The sequence below is a fragment of the Carettochelys insculpta genome, chromosome 30, assembly GCF_033958435.1.
Source record: "Carettochelys insculpta isolate YL-2023 chromosome 30, ASM3395843v1, whole genome shotgun sequence".
Lineage (NCBI taxonomy): Eukaryota > Metazoa > Chordata > Testudines > Carettochelyidae > Carettochelys > Carettochelys insculpta.
In genome coordinates this window covers 3,240,689-3,261,707 of record NC_134166.1, presented here as the reverse complement: position 1 = coordinate 3,261,707, position 21,019 = coordinate 3,240,689, and the positions used below count along the sequence as shown (strand labels likewise).

General features: G+C 56.4%; 1 protein-coding gene across 1 annotated transcript in view; it reads right to left on the bottom strand.

Annotated features, from left to right (window-relative positions):
* KIRREL1 (kirre like nephrin family adhesion molecule 1) overlaps positions 1-12,449 on the bottom strand; it is a 92,874-nt gene extending 80,425 nt beyond the window's left edge. The window contains exon 1 of the mRNA XM_074981077.1: positions 12,271-12,449. Within this exon, the coding sequence (XP_074837178.1) occupies positions 12,271-12,331 (61 nt within the window). The 5' untranslated portion in view covers positions 12,332-12,449. The remainder of the gene's footprint in view (positions 1-12,270) is intronic.
* Positions 12,450-21,019: the final 8,570 nt, after the last annotated feature.

Genomic DNA, 21,019 nt, shown 5'->3' with positions numbered 1-21,019 from the left:
GAGGCCCCATCCCTTCGTCTCTCCTTTTTCCTCCCTCCCTCCTGTCTCCTCTATTCTCTCGCCCACTCTCCACTCAGAGCAGGAGGTTATGAAAATGAGCCGGGTGCCCAGGAGACCATAATTATCGGCTAAGTGTGAAAGCCAGAGTGATTAATTAAGAGATAATAAAAAGAAAAGGAGGCTGGAGAGGGAATAACGGAGGCTTTGATGATAAAACCTGAGGAAAGGCAGCAATTAGGGGGATCTTTATGGAGAGTTAGCTATAATCCCTGAGTTACCAGGACCAGCAGTCGGGGAGAGGGGGCAGTGGGGTGCTGCAGGCTGGACAGATGTGCCCTCCTACAGGCAGCATTATCTATGTGCAAGGGGGCACGGCTCCGCATAGGAAGGAGTATGCAAATGGGGTGGACCTGTTGGAGAGCCCCGGTACATCCTTCTGTGTGTGTGTGTGTGTGTGTGTGCGCACGTGCCACATGTATGTTCCTAGGTAGGCACAGGTGTGCACATATAAACAGGACAGCTAGGTGCCAGTCCCTCCTCTGTGTCAGGAAGAACAGGGACCTGACCCTGTGTTCTCCTCCATCTTGCATGAACATCCAAACACCAGATTCTTGGCTGTCCTGGGCTGGGTCTGTCTCCCTCTCTTCCTAGCTCTCTGTGAACAATAGTTAAAGGTGCCAACCAGCATGCCCTGTCAGCTGAGCGCTGGGGCAGTTGCCCAAGAGAGATTCAGGTGCTGCCCAGCTGATTAGCAGAGCGCCCAGAGCCAGCAGTGTGTGTTTCCATGGGTGGTGCACATCCACACATGCCTCTGTGCACCTAGCAGAACTTATTCTGCTCATGGATGGAAAAAGTTAGTGGGAACGCTGGTCCCAATGCAGAACAGGAAATACTTCACAATCTCCAACCCTTCCACGGGACAGGAAAACTGCTTCCAGCTCCTGGGTTTAACTCCCAGCTCTGGGAGAGAATGTGGGCTAACGGTTAGACCATGGGGGCTCCAGAGGCAGGGTCAAGACTGCTGGGTTCCACTCTTGACTCTGCCAGCTGGGGTGAGACACATCTCTGCCTCATGCCTCAGTTTCCCCATCTGTAAATCTTTACCCAGCTCCTGGGCACAATCACTAAGGGTTGCGAAGAGCTTTGATCTCCCTGGCTGGCAGGCACCAGAGAAGGGCAAAGCGTGATTAATAGTTAACAGCCTTAGAAATCCATTCCACTGGCTTTCCCTTGGGTACCCTCCTCTGCCTGCTTGTGTGCTGGGTGGTAAAATCGGAGAGGGGGACTCTGGGGAAACTCACCGCTAGGTGGGGAAGTGGATTGCAAGCTGCCATCTCCCCGGGCGCTCTTTCGCGCCCAGCTGATCGGCCATACCCACGTGCACGTCACTCCATGCCGGCCTCCTTGTTCACCCGCGTGCCCTCCCTTGACGTGCCTGGGGATAACGATATTTGACACTACATGGATTTCTACTCTGGGGAAGTCATGTTTCCCCAGGCCTCAGTCCAGAGGGAACCTGTTAGCACTGCTCGCAACCAAGTGCATCTATCTGCCCCCCTTCTGTCGCTCCTGTGCCCACGGCTTATTAGCTGCTTCCCTGCCAGGCTTCACAGGGCATTGCAGCTGACGGGGGCTTTTTGCTGCATAAAAATCTAGATTCACCTGAGGCAACCCAGGGAATGGGCTAGGACAGCAGAGGAACAAGAAGGGGCTTGATTTCAAAGGAGCACGGAAGGGACCGGTGTCCTCTGTAAGCTGAGTGCTCGGGTGGCCGCCCAGGAGAGAGTCAGGTGCTGCTCAGTTCATGAGCAGAGTGCCCACAGCTGGCAGCCTGTGCTTCTATTGGTGGTGCACATCCAGCCAGGCCTCAGTGCCCCGACTGCCCCATATTCACTGTGCAGTCAGGGAGTCTGGGCTCCTTAGGCATCAGCAAGTCTACACTGAAAGGAGGCCTAGCACGGGGACTAGTGGGGAATCTCCCCTAGCTGCTAGCACTATAGGACTTATGACACACAGAGGGGCATTTATGATTTCTTGCAACAGACATACAAACTTTGCCACAGCTGGTGCCCTTGATGCTGATGAAACATGGTCTCCAAGGTGGCACTTCCTGCTTTCTTTCTTTCACTGCCCTCTCAGGCAAAAAGAATCAAAGGACATGAGGGCAACCCTGTAAGAGAGGCTGCAGAGTCACCCACAGGACTGACAACAGGGCCCAAGGACAGAAAGAGGCCCTCAAGCAAGCCAACAGGCCGAGCAACAGAGCAGGTGAGCAAGCCCAGGCTAACGTGCGCCAGCTCAGCAAGCACAGGGGAGGAAGAACACTGGCTTGGGGAGCAAAGGGGTGAGTGACAGGCCTGCCAAAGAAGCGAGTGAGCGAGATCACTGGGCCGGGGGAGCAAGCGAGCACGCCGGCTCTGCAGAGCTCCATGGAGCAACCACAGGATCTTGAGCAACTGTGCGAGCGAGAGCACAGGGCCGCGAGAGCCAAACTGCGCAGCAGCCTCTGCTCCATCTTCCCCAGCACTTGAGCCCTTTAATCGCTGAAGGCCCCAGCCGGTCCCGCTCAAGATCCCCATTTCCTACATGGCTTTGAGCGCAGGGGCTGGGGAGGGCCGGAGTGCCGGCGATCCAGGTGGGAGAGGAGGCTCCCCAGGATATTAAAATGGGCAGAGGAGCAAGAAATCTCTTGCCTGTGACGCAGGGCAGGGGACAGAATTTGCTGGGTCAGCCCCCGCACGGCCAGGGTTCACCCACTATTAGCTCAAATCCTCCCTTCTCAACAGGGCCAGCACCGAGCCAGCCTGAGACTTCTGAGCCACCAGGTGTGCTCCACAGCAGGCTTGCTTTCGCAGGCGGGGGCCATTGTTGCTGGCATCCAGTCTCCTGCACCTTGGGGCAGCACAAGCCCTGGTGCAAGGGCAATCTCACAACCACGATGTGTTTCACAAAGCATGCACTGCCAGCTGGGATTGCGTCTCCCACTGCCAGACTGCAGCCACCTCTGGGGTGGAGTGCAGCAGCTGTTTTAAAGCAAGACTGTATGGGGGTTGCTCCCCGATGCTGAAATATGGCCACCTCTGGGGTGAACGCTGCAGCTGTTTAAAAGCATGAAGCAAGGGCTGTGTGAGGATTCCTGACACTGAAATGTGGCCACCTCTGGGGTGAAGCACGGCAGCAATTTCACAGCCACGCAAGAAGGCTGTGAGTGTTCATGAAATCTAAAGACCCCCTTTTCCACTTGGCCCTGGGTGCCCTCAGCTAACTGCACCCTATCAGAGTGGCAGGGGTGGACAATCACCATGTGCCTTTGACACATGAGCGTGGAGGGCCCTTTTAATTGTCTCCTCACTATTGGAACAGCCTTGGGACCTGATTCCCAGTGACACTAAAGTCCCTTCGTGTAGCTCTGCAACGTAAAATATCTTAGTTTAATGGTCCTTTTCTGCAGACTGGCATACGGGGGCATAACCACCATGTGTCTGATCTCCCCGCAGTTGATGAAGGATCCTTCCCTAAGCTCCCACCCCCAGCTACGTGTTCAAAGTGCCCTGAACGACAGGTTCCTTCTGCTTCCCTGGCAAAGAGGATTCCCAAGAATTTCGTGGCCAGGAATCTTTCAGCACTCTTGTTCTGCACTCAGCAACCCCCGCATCCTCCTGCCTGTCCTAGACTCAGTTGCTGCTTTTCCTGCTGCAGGGAGTTCCACAGATTCCCTACACTTTGCACATGCCCACACCCAGACAGACAAGAGTTTCCTTGCAACCCTGAGCCTCTTCACACAGGGAGAAACGGTGGACTGTGGATGGCTCGAATAGTGTTGCTAAACGCCATTCAGGGCAGGGCATCCCTGACATTAAATTGATTAACCTCTAAGTAAATAACAAGGCCTGTGCTTAGTTCCTGTGGAGGAGCAGACACCCACCAGCTTCACAGCAATGCATGCATCGGTATCCCAGGTTACAGATAGCGAAACTGACACCTGTGTGGCTAAGTGACTTACCCAAGGTCACCCAGCAAGTCAGTGTCAGGGCTGTAAACAGAGTCAAGCTCTCGCCACTAGACCACACTATCTCTTAGCTAGATTAGGCTGTCTTAGGGTTCCACCCCGCTCCTGTTGAAATCAATGGCATAACATGCATTGGCTTTGGCAGCATGTCATTTCTGATTTGCACCCATGCAAAGATGGTGCAAAACCCCATCATGCTAAGGGGGCACCATTTCTGGTGCAGAGACTTGTGCACAAGAATTAGGCCCTAGGCTGAACCTGCTGGAATCCAAAAAGCCTGTTAACCAGACTTGGCATGGTCAGAGGGCCAGTGCTGAAGGCCAAGGGTTAGAGCTGGCAGTGAAAGAATTCAAACCACAAAATTCCACAAAGGTGGAATTCCTGACTCTTCCCCTCGCCTCTTCCCATTTTTTTGTAACCAGCTCCAGGGTTCTACTTCACTGAAGTTATTGTGATGTTCGGTGTGGAACGAGGACTGGGCATTATCACAGCCAGACTGGGGCCATGTAGGCCCACTCCTGCAGCCGACATACGAAACCACAGTGCACAACCACAACATGCACCCTGTCCAGACACCTGGATAAATTCAGCTGTAGAAACTGACCCCTGCACCTGCATGCAGATCACATGGGTATTCGTAGGTGCGAAGCTAGTGTGTACTGACACACACTTCCACATGAGTTAATATTACAGTTCTTGGCTGGGGCCTAGAAACCCCAGCTAAATCAGAGCTCCAGGGCGGTAGGTGCTGGACATATGTCTAGAAAGAATCTGCACGCAAGTGTTTCTAACACAGCTGGACAAAGGTGGCAGGAAATGTACGATACACTGGCTCCTCTGCCAGAGCTCAGCAACGCCATGGCCCCTGCTAACCAATGACACTTTCCTTTCAGAGCTCCCTTCTCTTTTTGATCTCTGCGATGAAATGACCGTGCACATATTTCATGCCATCGACTTTTCATGAACAAGCCAGCAAAAGGACAAAAGTCAGAGAGCGAGACTGTAAATTGTACTCACATACACGGCAGTCCACACACACCCCTACACAAAGACACAAAGTCTTTTACACACTTACAGTGTCACCATGCACACACTTGCCTACACAGAGACACTCTTCTGCACACTCTTCCAGGGACTGCCTAAATCACCCAGCTGGGAAGGGGGTGAAAGCTGGAGGGGAAAAGATGGGGTGGGAGGTGGGACAGAGGCCAAGGATGAAAGCAAGGTGGGGTGATGGCAGGCAGTGAAGGAGAGAGGAAGGTGTGGGTACTTCAGAAGGCCACAGGTGCAGGAGGATGTGGGAAGCGGAGGGGTGTGTAGAGATGTAATGGGAGTGCAGCAGCGTACAGAGGTGAACAAGACTCATGGGGGTGTGGGGCTGTGGGATGGGAGGGATGCAGTGATGGGGGTGTTGGGACAGGGACAGATGCAGTGACTGTGGGTCAGATGCAGGGAGGGATGAAGGGGCATTGGGACTGAGAGGGATGCAGCCACATTCCCAGCGCTCAGACACAGGGACTCCCATCCCTCGAGTCCGGGGTGCCAGCAATGGGGCAACAGACATGTAACGCAGACAGTCCTGGGCTGTCCGCAGAAGGGATCGACCCTGCGGCCGTAGGGGCTATAGCCCTGTGCTCTACCACGTGAGCTAGAGGCCAGCTGGCTCTCAGCCGAGGCTGTAGAGCAGAGACTTCCCTCTCCCTGGGCCCCGGTCTCAGCGCCTGCGGGGTCACACACAGACGGGCTCACGGCAGGGCAGGGCAGGGAGGCCCTGCGCCTCCAGCTCAGCCATGTCAGGAGCGCCACAAGAAGCGCGCCGGGCGGCAGGAGGGAAGTGGGCACCCCGTGCCCCCGCTCTGCGCTTGCCAGTCACACTAGCTCCTCCCCATGCTCTGCTCCAGCCAATGGGATCTCTGCCTGCAGGCAGGGGGTGGGGCAACATGCAGACACCCCTCCCCTCTGGCCGCCCCTAGGAGCCAGACATGCCGGCTGCTGCCTGACCCTGGAGCCGGGCAGGGATGCGGCACTGCCAGCCAGACAACCAACGGCCCAGATGGCATGGCTGACCAGGTGTTACGTCCAAACCAGACACCGGTCACCCTGCTCCCCTCACTCCATTGGTGCCTGGGCCTGCTCGGAGTCACCTGGGTGTTGGGAGGGGCGTCCTTTTTCACAGCCACTCCCATGATGCTGCTGCTGCAAAAAGCAATAGGGCCTATGGGTAGGTGCTCACTGGGCTCCCTGACAAGGCAGGTTCTGGTCCCTGCTCCACCACTGACCTGCTGTGTGACCTGGGACAAGTCACTTCCCTGCTTGGGCTGTAAATGCAGGAAGGGGCTGGGAACACAGCCCTCCCCACCTCTGTTTCGGCAGGGAAAGGGAGGCGCTGCAGCTGAGTAAGGCAGACCTATGCAGTAGGGGAACAGCCCAAGGAAATACAGGGCTCTGGCCTTTTGGCAGCAGACCCTGGTGCATGGAGGCTGGCAGAGAGGGCCCAGGCGCATGCCTGCAGCCGACGGAATTGATCTGGAAACGCAGACGGGCCCATGGTTCCAGCAGGGCGCGAGTGGCCTATGCACCAGGGTGGGAGGAGAAAGGCCGGCCCTGAGGCAGCCCTGGAGAGGGAGTGGAAAACGCCACCAGGGGCCGGAGTCAAAAATACAGAGGGGTGGAGGTAGGGGAACTCCACACCAGCCAGCAAAGGGCACTGAGCCCCTGCCAGAGTCAGAGGGCTGGACAGGGCAACTGGAGGCTGGTGCTGCTCACGCAGTGAGGACAAGGCCAGAGGACCTGTTGGCTTCATCCTCCTCCTTATCTGTGCTGGGTGGGAGGCGTTGTGTGGGGGGGTGTGGGGGGCTCAACAGCAAGGTCCTGGAGGCAGGGGGCTAGGGAACAGCTCCAGCAGACCTACCAGGCCACGGAGAGATGGGAAAGTTTGCAGCCTGCATGCCCCATCGACGGGCTACCTGGGAGAAGGAGGCCTGGGCAGTGTCACATCACCCCCACACATCACCGGGGCAGGAAATATACTCCGGGCATGACACATCCCCCTTTCCCTCCACCCCGCCTGCAAGCTGAGTGAGACAGCCATGACAGGCACACGGACAGAGAACAGACAGACGGGTGGATGCAGAGCACCCCCCCCCCACACCACCTTGTATTCCTCCTGTCCCCATAGAGGTCGGCTGGCTGAGGGGGCTCTCCCTGCTCAGCCCTGTGCTGGCCGCCAGGGCTGCTAAGGGAAGTCACTTGCCCTAGTGTCCCCTGCCCCCACCCCCCCAGGTGGGGTGGACAGGCCAGGCTATATGAGGCCGCATGAAGGCAGGAGGCTGGCAAAGAAGTGGTCCCTGGAGCAGCCGGCGCGCGTGGGTGTGTGTGGCGGGGGGGGGGGGGGGGGGGCGCAGCAGAGTTTTTACACAGCACTAATCAATCTGCTATTACCGCCAGCGCCGCTCACAATATTTACCTGCTGCTCGCTGGGGGGTGTCTGGCGGCGCGTAGGGATGTGGGCGTGGGGGGAGGGAGCCAGCAACGCAGAGGCCGTGCCTGGGGGGCAGAGGAGCGGAGGTGCACGAGCTCTCCCCGGGCGTGAAATCTGCACAGGACTGGAAATCGTGTCCTGCTGGCTCAACGCTTCTCCAGGCAGAGGCGGGCTATCCACCCTCTGTCCGTCCGTCTGCACTGCCTGTCCAGCCACACGCCCACCCCGTGTCTGTCCGTCTGCACTGCCTCTGTCCACCTCCACCTCCACCCCATCTGTCTGTCTGCACTGCCTCTGTCCACCTGCACCTCAGCCCTTTGTCTGTCTGTCTGCACTGCCTCTGTCCACCTGCACCTCAGCTCCTCTGCCTGTCTATCTGCACTAACGCTGCAATGTCCATCCATCAATCCACATTCTCATCTCTCTGTCCATCCACACCCATCAGTCTGTCTGCTCTACCACCCCTCCGTCCATCCATCATCCGCCTCCCAACCCACCTGCCCATCCATCCTCGTTAGTATCCCTCTGGCTACCACTTATACTGCCCTTAGCACTGTAGATTCTGACCATCTCCTTATGCAGCCCTTTAACTCTCCATTCCTGTGAACACTCCTCCACCAAACCAGCCAACAGCCAGCCCCTCCAACCACCCCAATGCACGCTACTCCCCTTACCACCTACACATCCCTAAATCCAGCCCCCCACGTCACCCTCTAACCATCCAGCCACACCCCACCACATCCATCCATCCCACACACCCTATTTCAGCCTCTGTCCATCTCCGTACCTATCCCTCTATCTAGCCCCATATACTCTTATCTATCTATGTATCTGTCCGTCCCTCCATCTGTCTAACCCCTCCCACCTCATCTGTCTGTCTAAATCAGACTCACTAGTAATGTACTCACTGACTGATGAGAACAGCAGAGTAAACAATGAGATACATTCAATTTACCCACCCCCCTTTCTGTCTGTCTGTCTGTCTTTCAAGGATTTATCCTGCTATGCGCCAGTCCTAGCAACTCCATCCTAACTGAGGCCAGGGATGGCACCCTGGTCTTCACTAAGGGAAGCCAAGTTGGGGGTTACGAAGGATGGGATGAGGATTAAATGCACAGGCACAGGCTTGTCCACTGAGGCTGGAGGAGAGGGCAAAGCCCAGGCAGAATGGGACTGTGAGGTCTGTAACCTTTCTCTTCTCAGGTGTCGCTGGCTGGGGCTCACAACATAGCCTCAGACCTCCCAGCCATCCAGGAGAGAGGTTTATCTTTATCGTCATTTCCTAGACAGGCACAAGGCCTAGATACCAGAGGGGAGGCAGTTCTACCAACGTAAGGAACGCAGGCCAGACACAGCACACCAGAAAAGGGACCCAAGGCTCTTTCCTTGCTCCAAGCCCGCCTGGCACTACCCACTAGCCCCCATTCCCCGCTCAAAGCGGGAGACAGAGCCCAGGAGTCCCAGCTCCCAATCAGCTTCCACTTTCAAGATGCAAAGTGCCTAGGGGGAGACACATGACAAGAGATCAGTGAGCACTTTACTGCCACCGGCCCTGTTGCATGGGGCAAGCTACACCCTGGGGGTGCAGGACCAAGCGTTTGGCCTGCGTCTTTCTGTTAGGGGAGGTATCTGGGAAACCCACTATCCCCTCACCCCAGATATTGCCAGGCTCCATCATCTACCTCCTCATACCCCTCCCTCCAAAACCGCACGCCTGCCACCTCCCACCCTCATGGGGTGACATTTCCCCCGCCCCCAGCTCACACTTCTGATAAGCCGCAGGCTTCGCTGTTGTGATTTCGCAGCACTTCCCTGAAAGGAAGGGAAAGGGGAGCAAAAAAACCCCTAACCCCTGGGAGAAAGAGAAAACGAATCCCCGGGAAAATGAATAAATATTTCAGTGTGAGGCACAATCACCAGGAGTGATTGAAATGGGGCGGAGAATAATGGCTTTCATTTAGATAAGAGACCGAAAATTATTTAGTGAGAAATGAAGAATGATGAAACCCATTCAACAGCTGTGGGCAAGGGGTGGGGGTGCCTTCAGACCACATGAATGGCACAGCCTCCACCCCCCATACACCACCCCTCCCCCTCCAGCTATCACACTCATTTATGATCATCTCCTTCGGGAGGGAAAAACAATCTCTTTCCCCAACCACCCTCCCACCCCCCAGCCTTGAAGGAACCACCCTCCTGCCCCAGACTGATCCATCCAAACAACTTTCTAAGGGCGGGGGGGGGGAACCGCATGAGAAACTTACAAGAATCCCCCTGCACACCCTGGGGAAATAACACAAGCGGGTCTCATCGCATCATGTGGCGTAGGGGGGAGCAGGGACAAAAGTGGGGGAGGGGAGTCATTCAAAAGGGAATCAACTCCAGTCCCAAGCCCCCTCTTCCTAGAATCCAGCTTCCTAAACCCTTCCCACCCTCCGAAGCCATTTGCTCTCCTAAGGGTATTCCCCCCCCAGGCAAAGATATAAGCCAGCCTCTGGATCAGCCCTTCCGCAGGAATAAATCCGACTCAACCATTTGGCCCCCTCCCACTGCTTTCCAAGAGTTAGATTTTGAAAAGGGAAATGTTTCTGCTCACTCTCCTGAAACACCCCCCTCAGCATAACGGCCACCTTCTCTCCAATTAAATCCACATGTCACCGGCTGCAGGGGGGGGCGGGAAGCTGCAGCTTTTGTTCCTTGGATTTAAGTGAAGACCCCTGGTGGTTCCCAGAGCCTTGCAAGGGAAGGGCGGGGGAGGAGGAGATGTATTTATCCAGCCCCCCATCACCACCAAGATCTTGCCGTCTAAGAGGCTTTTTTCCCTCCTAAAACCCTGTTTGTCTTATTTTCTTCCCAGTGCTTTAGCAATGCCCCCCACCACCACCACCCATGAGTGTTGTAGCAGGAGGGGCCTGCAGACGCAAGGATGCTGGCAGGGCCAGGGACCTTTGCAAACTGGCCCCTTTGGGCATTTCATCCCCTTGTGGAGGAACCCCTCCAGCCCAGCACTGGGAACCAGGCTCCTGCTCCCCTTTGGTGGGGATTATTTTGCCCCAAGAGGTGATGACATTCCTGCAACAGTCCAGTCCCCATTCCTGCAACAGTCCAGAACCAGCCAATTCATTCCACCCCTGGGCCTGCCAAGCAACCAGCAGCTGGAGAGAGGGCAGCCTGGCTGAGCCACTAGCCTGAAACTTGGGAGGGCAGGGCTCAGTTGGGGCTGGGCTCTCAGGCAAGCTTCTCCTGGCCTGGTCCCTGCCCTCTCCGTAACACGGGCCTACGGGTTTTGTCCTGTGAGTGCTCTGGGGCAGGGACCATCTCCCCAGCCTCTGCACAGCTCCTGGTGCAACCGGGGACCACAAATGCAACCAGACATAACAGCTCCCAGGCAGGATGAGCACCGGCCAGGCTCCATCACTCCCACACCCCAAGTGCCTAGAGCCTGGTGGGTGAGCCTGCCCTGGGGGGGCTGGGCTTTCTCTCCCCCCAGTGGCAGCCTAGGGTCCCTCCATGTCCCTCAGAGACAGCTCAGCTGTCTAAGGAAGGACCAAGCCTGAATCTTTCAGCTCCACAGGTCCTTGCTCCCAGCCAGATAAACAACCCCCTGCAGCCTTATTAGCCAGAAGCCTCCAGAGTCAGGCCTTCCTGGGGGAAGACATCTGAAGTTGCTGCTTTGGCTCTGGGCATCTTCCCCCCAACCCCACACCCTCCCAGCCCCCCACCACACACACACACACACACACACACACACACACACACACCCCTGCCCTCTCCAGTACCTGGGAGTCCCAGCCAAGGGGCCCCTGCCCCAGACACCGCCCCCCTGTCCTGTGGGCACAAGGCAGCAGAGATGCCCAGGAAGGCAGAGCCAGGAGGGGGCACGTGGATGTCCAGGCCAGCCAGTCACAAAGCCCCCCAACTTCCAGCCGTCCCAGACACGAGCTCCCCCTCCCTGGAAGGCTCCTGCCACCAGGACAACCCCAGCCACTCCCCAGCCAGCGGTTCGGCCTGCTGGCCACTCCCCAGGCGGGAAGGGGGGGAAGATTCACGGGAAATCAGCGCCCCCCCCGCACCCCGCCAGGGCCTGGCCAGCCCGGGTCCTACAAACACGGTTCAGATCCCCCCACCCTTTTTGCATTTCAGTTCGCAGCCCGCTCCCCCCCCCCCCACGCCATTCCCAGGCCCCTCCCCCGTTCCCCATTCCTGCCCCCCTCCCCTCCCCTGCCATCTGTGTGATTTCTCTCTGCTGTGCCTCCTTTTCTTCCCTTCCCCCCTCAGCCTTCCGGGCGCCCCCCCCCCTCTTCGGGCCACAAAACTTTTCTCTGAGCAACAACAAAACCTCAATGCAGTGAAGCAGCCGGGGAATTCCCCCCCCCCCGCCCCGCATTTTACGCGGGGCGAGGGGGGGCGGCGGATTGGAAGCGACTCCGCTTTCACACACCCCCCCCCCGCAGGTTTAAATCCAAGCGGACGCAACCCCCCTCCCCGATTTCCCCCCGAAGCGGTGGGACGGGGGGGCGTTCTGAGCCCCCCTCCCCCTTCCCCGGGAGGGGGTTAAACCATCCGGAGCCACGACCGGAGTTACGCCAGGATCAGGGCCCGCGTTTGCAAGGGGGTTGCTTTAGTGGGGCGCTGGGGGGGGGGGTTGTCCCTATCGCCCCCCCCCCCTGCTCCTCGTGCTCTCGCTCCTCCCGCCGCTAACAACTTGCAAACTCCCCCTCCGCCCCCGCCAGCCCGCGCCTCGCGGACACAAAAGAGTGGGGGCGAGCCCCCCCCTTACCTTGGCCCCGAGTATCCGCCAGACTCGCCACCCAGAGCAGCAAGAGCCGCAGCCGCCGCATGCTCCTGGCCCGGAGGCTGCGGGGGGCAAATGGGGCGGGCGGGGGGTGTCCTGCGCGCCCTGCCCGGCTTCAGCGCCGCTGCCGAAGCATGTCCACACGGCTCGGGCGCAGGGGCCCCTCCGGCTGCTCGCTCCGGAGCGGCGGCGCTGGATGGAGCGAGGGGCTGGAGCGAGACGGGGAAGGAACCACTGGGAGCGAGCGGGGGAGGAGCAGACTGCCCCGGGGGGTGCAGGCTAGGGGGAGGGGATCATGGGGGTGGGGGTATTTTGAAGCGGGGGTGGATTCTGGGTACTGGGTAGTTAGCTGTGGGGGGGGATCCAGGGCGTGAGGGGATCGTACCAGGCGGGGAGCAATTTTGACGTGGGGGGTAGAGGGTTAATTAAGGGGGTGGGGGTGTCCAGGACGTGGCACAGGGATCACACATGGGGGTAGATTCTGGGCAGGGGGTAATTGATTGGAGAGGGGGAATCCAGGCCATGGGGGAGGGGTTCTTAGAGGTGGGGGCATTTTAGACATGGGGGTAGATTCTGGGCAGAGACAGAGCGTACTTGACTTGCGGGGTGGCAATCTGGGATGTGGGGAGAATTCTTGACATGGGACAGGGGATCCTATGGGAATGGGGTTATTTTTGACCTGGGAGTAGAGGCAGAGCAGAGGGTAATTGACTGGGGTGGGGTATCCCAGGCATGGGGCAGGGGATCCTATGGGAATGGGGGTATTTTTGACCTGGGAGTAGAGGCAGAGCAGAGGGTAATTGACTGGGGCGGGGTATCCCAGGCATGGGGCAGGGGATCCTATGGGAATGGGGGTATTTTTGACATGGGGAGGCCAAATCTGGACAAAGACAGAAGACAGTGCAGGGGCAGGCAGGATCCTGGAGTTAGGGTGGGGTGCAGAACTCGGACGGGGGAGGGAGTATATAGGTGGGGGGGCAGAGGTGGGGTCTGTGAGAAGAGGGGTGAAACCTGGAGGGATGGAATCTGTGAATCGGGGGAGTCATTGACGGGGGGGACTCTGTGTGTGTGTTGGGGGGATTCTTAACGGGGGCAAATGGGAGGGCGGAATCCTGCACTGAAGAAGAGATTTTTGGGGGGTCTCTTATGCTTTCATCTTGGCTCAGCCAGGTCTGCTCTGCATCCCTCCCCCCTTCACCCCATTCCCTGGAGAGCTGGGCTTCCATCCTGCACCCCCATCTTTTGCACAGTCCCCCCCTCCAAGCATCTCTCCCTCCAGCCCAGTATCTCCCTCCCTAGATCCATGGGAGGCAAGGATGGAGAGGAAGGCCTTAGCTCTGTGTTTTTAAAGGGACAGGACGCCCCATTGCCTGTACAGTCAAGTCTTGACATTTGCGAGTGCCACATTCATGAATTCACCTAGCTTCCCTGGGGCTCCGGGGCTGGGAGCACCAGCAGCTCTGGGACCGGGAGCACCAGTGGCTGCCTCAGCTTCCCCAGGGCTTGGGGACCGGGAGCGCCAGTGGCTGCCTCAGCATCCCCCAGGCTCCTGGGCTAGGAGCACTGGTGGTGTCGGCTTCCCAGGGCTCTGAGTCCCGCCACCACCCATACTTGCAAAACTCAACATTCACAAGGGTTCTGAACACAGACCCCTAACGAAAGTTGCGACCCTGTATTTCATTTTGGCTCGGAGCGCCCAAGTCACAGACAAAGTGTGGGGCTGTGTGTGGGGGTTGTCTTTTCTTGGCCCTATTTCCTATTGTGGGGGAGCAAAACATCTTTCTGGCTGCACAGAGCTTGTCTGAAGGGCTGGGCAGGGTACCCCAGCCCCACAGCAAAGTGCAAGGTGTTTAGCATAAGTACAGGGCCATGCAGGGGAGAACAGCTCATGAACACCTCCACAGGGACACACAGACAGGAAAATGCCCGTCCTGGGGTGCTTCCCCACAAACCTCTAACATCTCTGCTGTTGGGGGGAGGGCTGTATCATTGGCCCTCACCATCTGCCTGGAAACAGACAGGAAAATTCCTCTGTTCTTGAGCAAACCGATCTGATCAAACTATAGAAGCCCAAACTACAGGCACCAAATATCAGGGGCTTGAGAAATCTTTTCACTTGTAGGCGTGAGGCATTTTCAACAGGAATCAGAGAGGCCTAAGTCGTCTTTCTGGGCAAAATCTTAGCGTTTGCGTTTGTTGGTTTTACTTCAGTGTCGAGCCCTTAGGCCTGTAAAAAAAAAACTTTCCAAAAGGGAGTCAGTGGAGCGGCTTTTGCCCCAGTGTTCAGGCAGGCAGCTTCCCCCACCCCCCGGCCCCCGCAAGGGAAATTGCCCAGACTCTGGTGAATCTCACAGTCGTGACAAGAATGTGATGGGTGTGAGCGTGAGCTCACTAGCTCAGTTCGTAAAATGATTGCACCTTTGGAGCCTGCTGCAGCTTCCCTGGGCTGGAACACAGAGGAGTGGAAGGGGCTGGCCTCCCCCAAGCTCCCTAGGAAGGGGGTACAAAGTCCACTGGTGTAAGGGGCTAAGGATACTTGAAAGCCCTGAGGCAACAGGGTGTAAGACCCACAGGGCTCATCCCTAGTGGCTGGAAACCTGAAGTAAAGACCCTGGGCTCTGGGTTGTGTGACTCTTTTACCCTGGGGCAAGGAACTATAAGCCACTGGGCTGGCAGGCAGAGACGAAATGGGTTCCTGCAGGGCATGAGCTCTTACAAGCAGGGGAGCACAAGAAGAGAACAGTTTGTTGTGCCACAAACATCTCTGAAAAGCAGGGGAGTGACTTTTTGTGCTCCCTGGATCAGTTTCAGCTTCGTTTCTCAGCTCTACTGAGGTTTTTCTGGAGGTCTTCTGGAAGGCGTAATTGTTCCATGCCTCAGTTTTTCCAGCTGTAACATGGGTGTGATGTTACTCCCTCAGTTAGTCCTGGCTACTTAGCGGGACTGGGCTCTTCAAGGACCGGGAGCTCTTTCGTTATATAGGTGCATTGCCTAGCATAAGCAGATCCCGACCAAATTTGGGGGCTAAAGCCACTACCCTAATGCCACTAATAGCTGGGAGCCTGACACATAGATTTTGCATGCTGTGCTATAGGGAGAGCTCTGAGCAACCGCAGAGCTGAGAGTGATTTCCCTTGGGGCTTTCCAGTGGCCCTCCTCTTCCCAGGCTCAGCAGAGAGCCCTACTGAATAGCAGATTGGGAGCCTAATTCCACTCAGGTGTCTCGGGCTGAGCTCACCTGCCGGTGCTTTGAAGCTGTCAGCCGCACACAAATTGGCTTGTGTTCTCTCTTTTCTGCTGCACCCGGTGTGGGTTGATAGGGTCAAGAATGGATCTCAGGGATCATCTTTCACTTGCCTAATAAGAGAGAGGGCTTAAAACAGCAAAGTTCTAGTAACTTTTTTCCCCCAGCACCTTCTCAGTTACATTGGTGTCATTCTCTCTGCACCTGCAAGCTGGCACTGGGAGAGGCAGTGGTTCCCAAAGGGTAGGGACTGTGCAGGGACTCGGACCCTTGGATTCTATTCCCACACTCCTTTCTGTGCCTTTGATTCCCTCTTTGGCTCTGTAGACTGGAAGGGCTTTGGGGCAGGGACTGTCTATGTGCCTGCACAGTGACTCCTGGAAGAGCTCCCAAGAGAAATAGACAAGGTGGAGGAGAGAGGATGGCAGTAACCACCAGACAGACTCACATAAGCTACCTCTGTGCCTAGACAGGGAGGGATCTGAGACTGCAGCATCTCCTGCAGAGAAGAACTGTGCTCAACTGCTGGCCACGTGACCAAGATTTGACCCCATGGGCCTCTGGGGTCAGCAGCTTTGGGGACCTGCCTCATTCCTCAGCTTTCTGGGCCTCCCAGGGTCCGACTTCTCTGCATCCCTTTCCTTGCGGGTCTCCAGCATGCTGTGCTGCCCAGTCCACTGAGAGTTCTGGGCTCAGCGAGGAGAGCAGCATGTGGGGAGTGTTGGGTGGGAGGCTTTAGGGACGGGCGTCAGCAGATCTTCTAAGGGCTAGGCCTATGGCTGATTCTGGGAGACACCCTGGGAGCTCTGGAGGAGTGAGATGCTGCTAAGAGGGACTCAGGCAGCCATGTGTGGCCCTGTCCCAGCCCTGTGGGGTTGGGGGATTGGCCCTTTCCCTTCAGGCCTAGCTCCAACGTTCAGATCTACGTGTACAGCTCCAATACCCCCAGAGATTTTTCATGTGATCTCCTGGCCAGCTCCCTTGTGCAGGGCTCTGCAGCTCCAAGGGCTGTGGCCTAGCCAGGCCTGTGTGCATAGCAGAAGGGACAATGGCTGCTGGAAGTTAGGGGCAGCCCCTGTGCAGGACCTGTGCCCATGGCTAGCGCCCCAGCACTGTGTGGGTGTGGAAGGCAGGGAGGTGGGTCCAAACCTGAGCAGCCCTCCAGCCCCCTGTGCACCAGGTCACTTCCATTGCGAGTGCCCATTACTGGTGGCTCGGTGCCCCTGCTGGTGGCATGCACAGTGCATCTGGCTGCACATGCCACTGACTGGAAGGGACTTTTTCTCACCCCTTTGCACCCCGCTGCCCCTTGCTGAGCAGCAGGGAGGAAGGGGGAGGGTTGGCCTCTCTGAGCGGGATGAGCTCTTGCTCCAAACGTCGCTTGTGGATCTGATGCCAATAAGAAGCAACCTCTGCGCCAGCCAACATCCAGTGCTGGGGTGGAGCAAGGTGGCCCAGAGCAGCCATCTCCAGGGACCTATCAGTCTGGCACTGAGTTCCAAGGCATGGCTGCCATTGCGCTCTGACCAGAGTTCTCAGCTGGTGGATTTTGGATTGCTTCTTGCTGCCCTCCACTGTCAGAAACATGGCACTGTGCTGGGAGAAGCCACGCAGGGCTCAGAGCAGAGCCAGGCGGGATCCTGGGGCGGGATGTTTTCCCATCAGAAAACACCGACTTGACAAAAGCTAAAGTGTGAAAGGGTCAGGACGGCTGAATGTCTTGTTTAGTAAATGAGGGGGGGAGTTTTCGAAATGAGCAATGTCCCATTGCACCCAGTTTGGAAAGGAAAAAAGTTGCAATGTTGTGGGGCAAAATGACTTTTTGTTTCCAGGACTAAGGTCTGTGTGTGTGTCTGCATGTGTGTAGGTCTGTGTGTCTGTGTGTGCATGCCTGTGTGTGAGTCTGTGTGTGTGTGTCTGTCTGTCTGCATGTGTGTGGGTCTCTGTGTGTGTGTGTGTGCCTCTGTGTATCTCTAAGTGTGTCTGTGTACGTATCTGTGTTTCTGCATGCGTATGGGTCTCTTGGGGTGTGTGTCTCTGTGTGAGTCCCTGTGTGAGCCTGTGTGTGTGTTTGTGTCTACGTGTCTATCTCTGTGAGTGTTTGTGTCTGCGTCTGTGTGTGGCCAAACATTTCAATTGACCCAGTTGCATTTTTGGTTCACAAAACTTTCCCCTGTCAGCTTTTCGGTCTGGTTCAGAATGGAGTAAACTCAGACTCTTGCAGGCAGGGAAAACTCTTTCCCATCCAGCGTTAGCTCAGGGCAAGGCTGCAGACATCCACTCCGGCCACATCTGTACTCTGCATGTGTGCACTCCTGCTGCGAGGCAGGAGAAAACTCTCTAGCACTGGGGCCTTGTGCTTGAATGCGATGGAGACATCAGGATCCTCAAAGCACTCTGGCAACAGAAAGCACCATGCAACCTTCTCCGTTGTGCCCTGGACCCACAATGAACCTTCCCCCCTGTGCAGTGTCCTATGTGGATGCATTATCTCTTGCTGCTGTTTATGCACCTGGCTTACAATCTGCGTTGTAGCCGTTTCCCAGCTGAGATCAGGGCGCAGGTGTGCTCCTGTGCAGCAAGGGATGGACACTGTGCCAAAGTGCTTACAGCTCAAAGAGAGAGGGGAACAGAACGTCAGTGATTTGTGCCCCCTGCCCCACACACACATACCAGAGCCCTGACAGAGCGAGGCATTCTGGCCAGAGTTCACATTTGTGTCTGACCATTAGGCAACACTGCCCCTAACAGAAGGGCCCATTCCCTCCTACATGGCCAGGGACAGCGTCCACCAGCTCGAGCAGCCACTGTCAGCATTCCAGTTTGCTGCGCTTGGGCACTCTAGGTACTGCTTATGTCTGAGGTCTGAGCCCAGCCACACCTGCATTGCAAACCTGGAGCTGGGGGCGTGTGTAGTGTTCCATGCATTGGGTCCCAGGACCTACAGCTGTGTTAACATGTCCGCAACGCCCTGTGCAAACCAGATCTGTGACCTGCATCCACACCACAGAGCTTGAGCCACTCCCCTTGCAGAGCACTGGGACCCTGGCCCGAGTGCTTACACATGTGACTCAGACTGATCTGTGTGTGGACAGAAGGGGGTTGTGGCTCAGACCTGAGTAGGAGCCCAGCCTTGGTGTAGACAAGGGCTTGAGCCTCCCTTCTTCATGGGAAAGTGCTCAGGAACAGCTCTGCCCACAATGCCCAGCTGCGTCCTCTGCTGGCAAGCTAGTCAGAGGGTACGTCTGCACAGCACAGCTATTGTGAAATGACTTCATGAGTGTCTACACAATGCAACTGCCATTCCAAAATAGTTTCAAAATAGCGGATGCCTTATTTCAAAAGAAGTAAACCTCATTGCAGGAGGAACGGCGCCTCTTTCGAAATACAGGCTGTGTAGCCGGGGAATAGAGCCTATTTCAAAATAAGCCCCAGTACATCGCCTGGCTCTGGTTTGGAATAGGCTCTGTTGTGTGTACACGCGTTATTTCTGAATAAGGTTTCCTTATTCCCTGTAGTGTAGATGCATTATTCTGGAATAGGTTATCTTGGAATAATAACTCCAGAATAAATTATTCCAGAATAACCTTGTGGTGTAGACATACCTGGAGAGTATGCCTTGTGCTGTTGCTGGAGAGCTTTTTGCATGGTGCATGTCAGGCTGCTGGGACATGAGGGAAGAGATGTTTGAGACATCCTTTCTGGCACACCTGGTGCCTGGAGACCTACTGCAGCCATGTTTGGTGCAAATTCTAACATGGGCAACTCCAGTCTGCCTCCAGCATGTCACCCTGCCATCCTAATAAGTCACAGGAGTCCCCTTGGCAGCCTGCCCCTGACTATTGTGTAGCAAGGCCGTTAAACAGCTGCCATGTGCCACCCCAGAAGTGGCTGCATTCCAACTCTTGCATGCCCGGTTAAACAGCTGCCACCTTGCATCCCAGAGGCAGTCGCCTTGGAGTGCTGTGTGAGCTGCTCATGCAGTACTGTCGCGTCCTGTCACGTCCTATTAGCTGCCGCCCTCCAAAGGTGGCTGCGTCTCAGCCGTGCGGGAAAAACCCTGATCTGTAGTTGAAAAAGAAAAGGAAACGTCAGTGCTACAGAACTCAGTGGGATGGGGGCCACGCTCTTTCACAGATGCTCACGCGAGCAGCAGATGGAGGGGACCGGCTGTGCTGGCTCTTCCCGAGAAGAGGAACAAGAAACCCATTTGCTTGTCTTATTTTTCCCCCTTCCTGGAGCAGCAGCTCCACCATGCTGGTGTCACATCACATCCCTACATGGATGCAGGTGCTCAAGCTGTCCCTTCCCTTCATCACTGTCCAGCAGATTCTTGGCTTCTCCTCCTCTCTCTTCTGCCATTAGTACCTAAGATGCCGCAGGTGGCACCGCTCTGTCTGTAGGAATCACGTCCAGTGCTCCCAGGACACACATGGATCCACCCCACGGGGACCATTACAATGGCTTTCTGTCTGATAATGGCCCCGTCACCTCAGCGTCTGGGTGCCTCGCAGTCTGTTAAGGCTCTAGCTTCACAACCCCTAGATTCAAATCTAACACATGTGAAGTGTGCACTGCAGCTGCCTCTGGTTCACCCAAGAGGATAACAGCCTACTACTGCTGTCACCTAATGGAGCTGCTCCTTATTGCTGCAATATTGGATGCCTGTGGTGGAGAATCTGAGCTGAAACCCAAGTCCGGATTCATTTGGGGAGGTGTTGTAACAATGCTGGTGGCAAACGATGATTGTGTCTCTTCACCCTGTACGTCCCCAAAACAAGTTAACTTCCTTTATCCCCCTTCTACAGATGGGGAAACTGAGGCACGCTGTGTCTTGGGTTAGCTAGTGGCAGAGACAGGAAGCGACCCCAGGAGTCCTGGCTCCCAGGCCCATGCTCAGGCAGCTCCTGTTGTGGTCTGACATGAAACCAGCAACAATGAACAACTCCTCCTGCTTTGGATTCACACCCGGAAACCCCCCAGTTGGCTCATCCCCATTCTTGGAGAGGGGAAGTAATTTGCCTGAGAGCCACCCAGGGAGACAGCAGCAGAGCTGGGGATGGGAGCCAGGACTCCTGCCCCCTACTCAGCCATGCCAGAGGAAGCATTAGGAGAAACTCCCAGGTTTGGTAGAGTGCCAAGTGAGCAGAGCACTTGTGTTTTCTGTACCCACAAGGCCTCCAGCAGTGGAGAGCCTGGGTGAGAGGGTCCTTTGCGGTCACAGTCTCAGCACCAGGTCAAGCTAGATGTTAAGGGCATAAGTGACTTTCCAGGAGACCCTGTCCCTAATAGCCACAGGCCCTGGGCGTTGGTATTACTAGAGGGGGAGGGAAAGATGGGGAAGACATGGAGGTGGCAGGACAGGCAAGGCACTAGGGAAGGCCAGTGGGGAGACAGGTAGGGCTGGGAACTGCAGGACTCAGGCTCCCCATAGTGCTTTGGTTAGTCTATAGGCAGCGTCTAGGGTCTACTTTCCACAGGCTATATGGA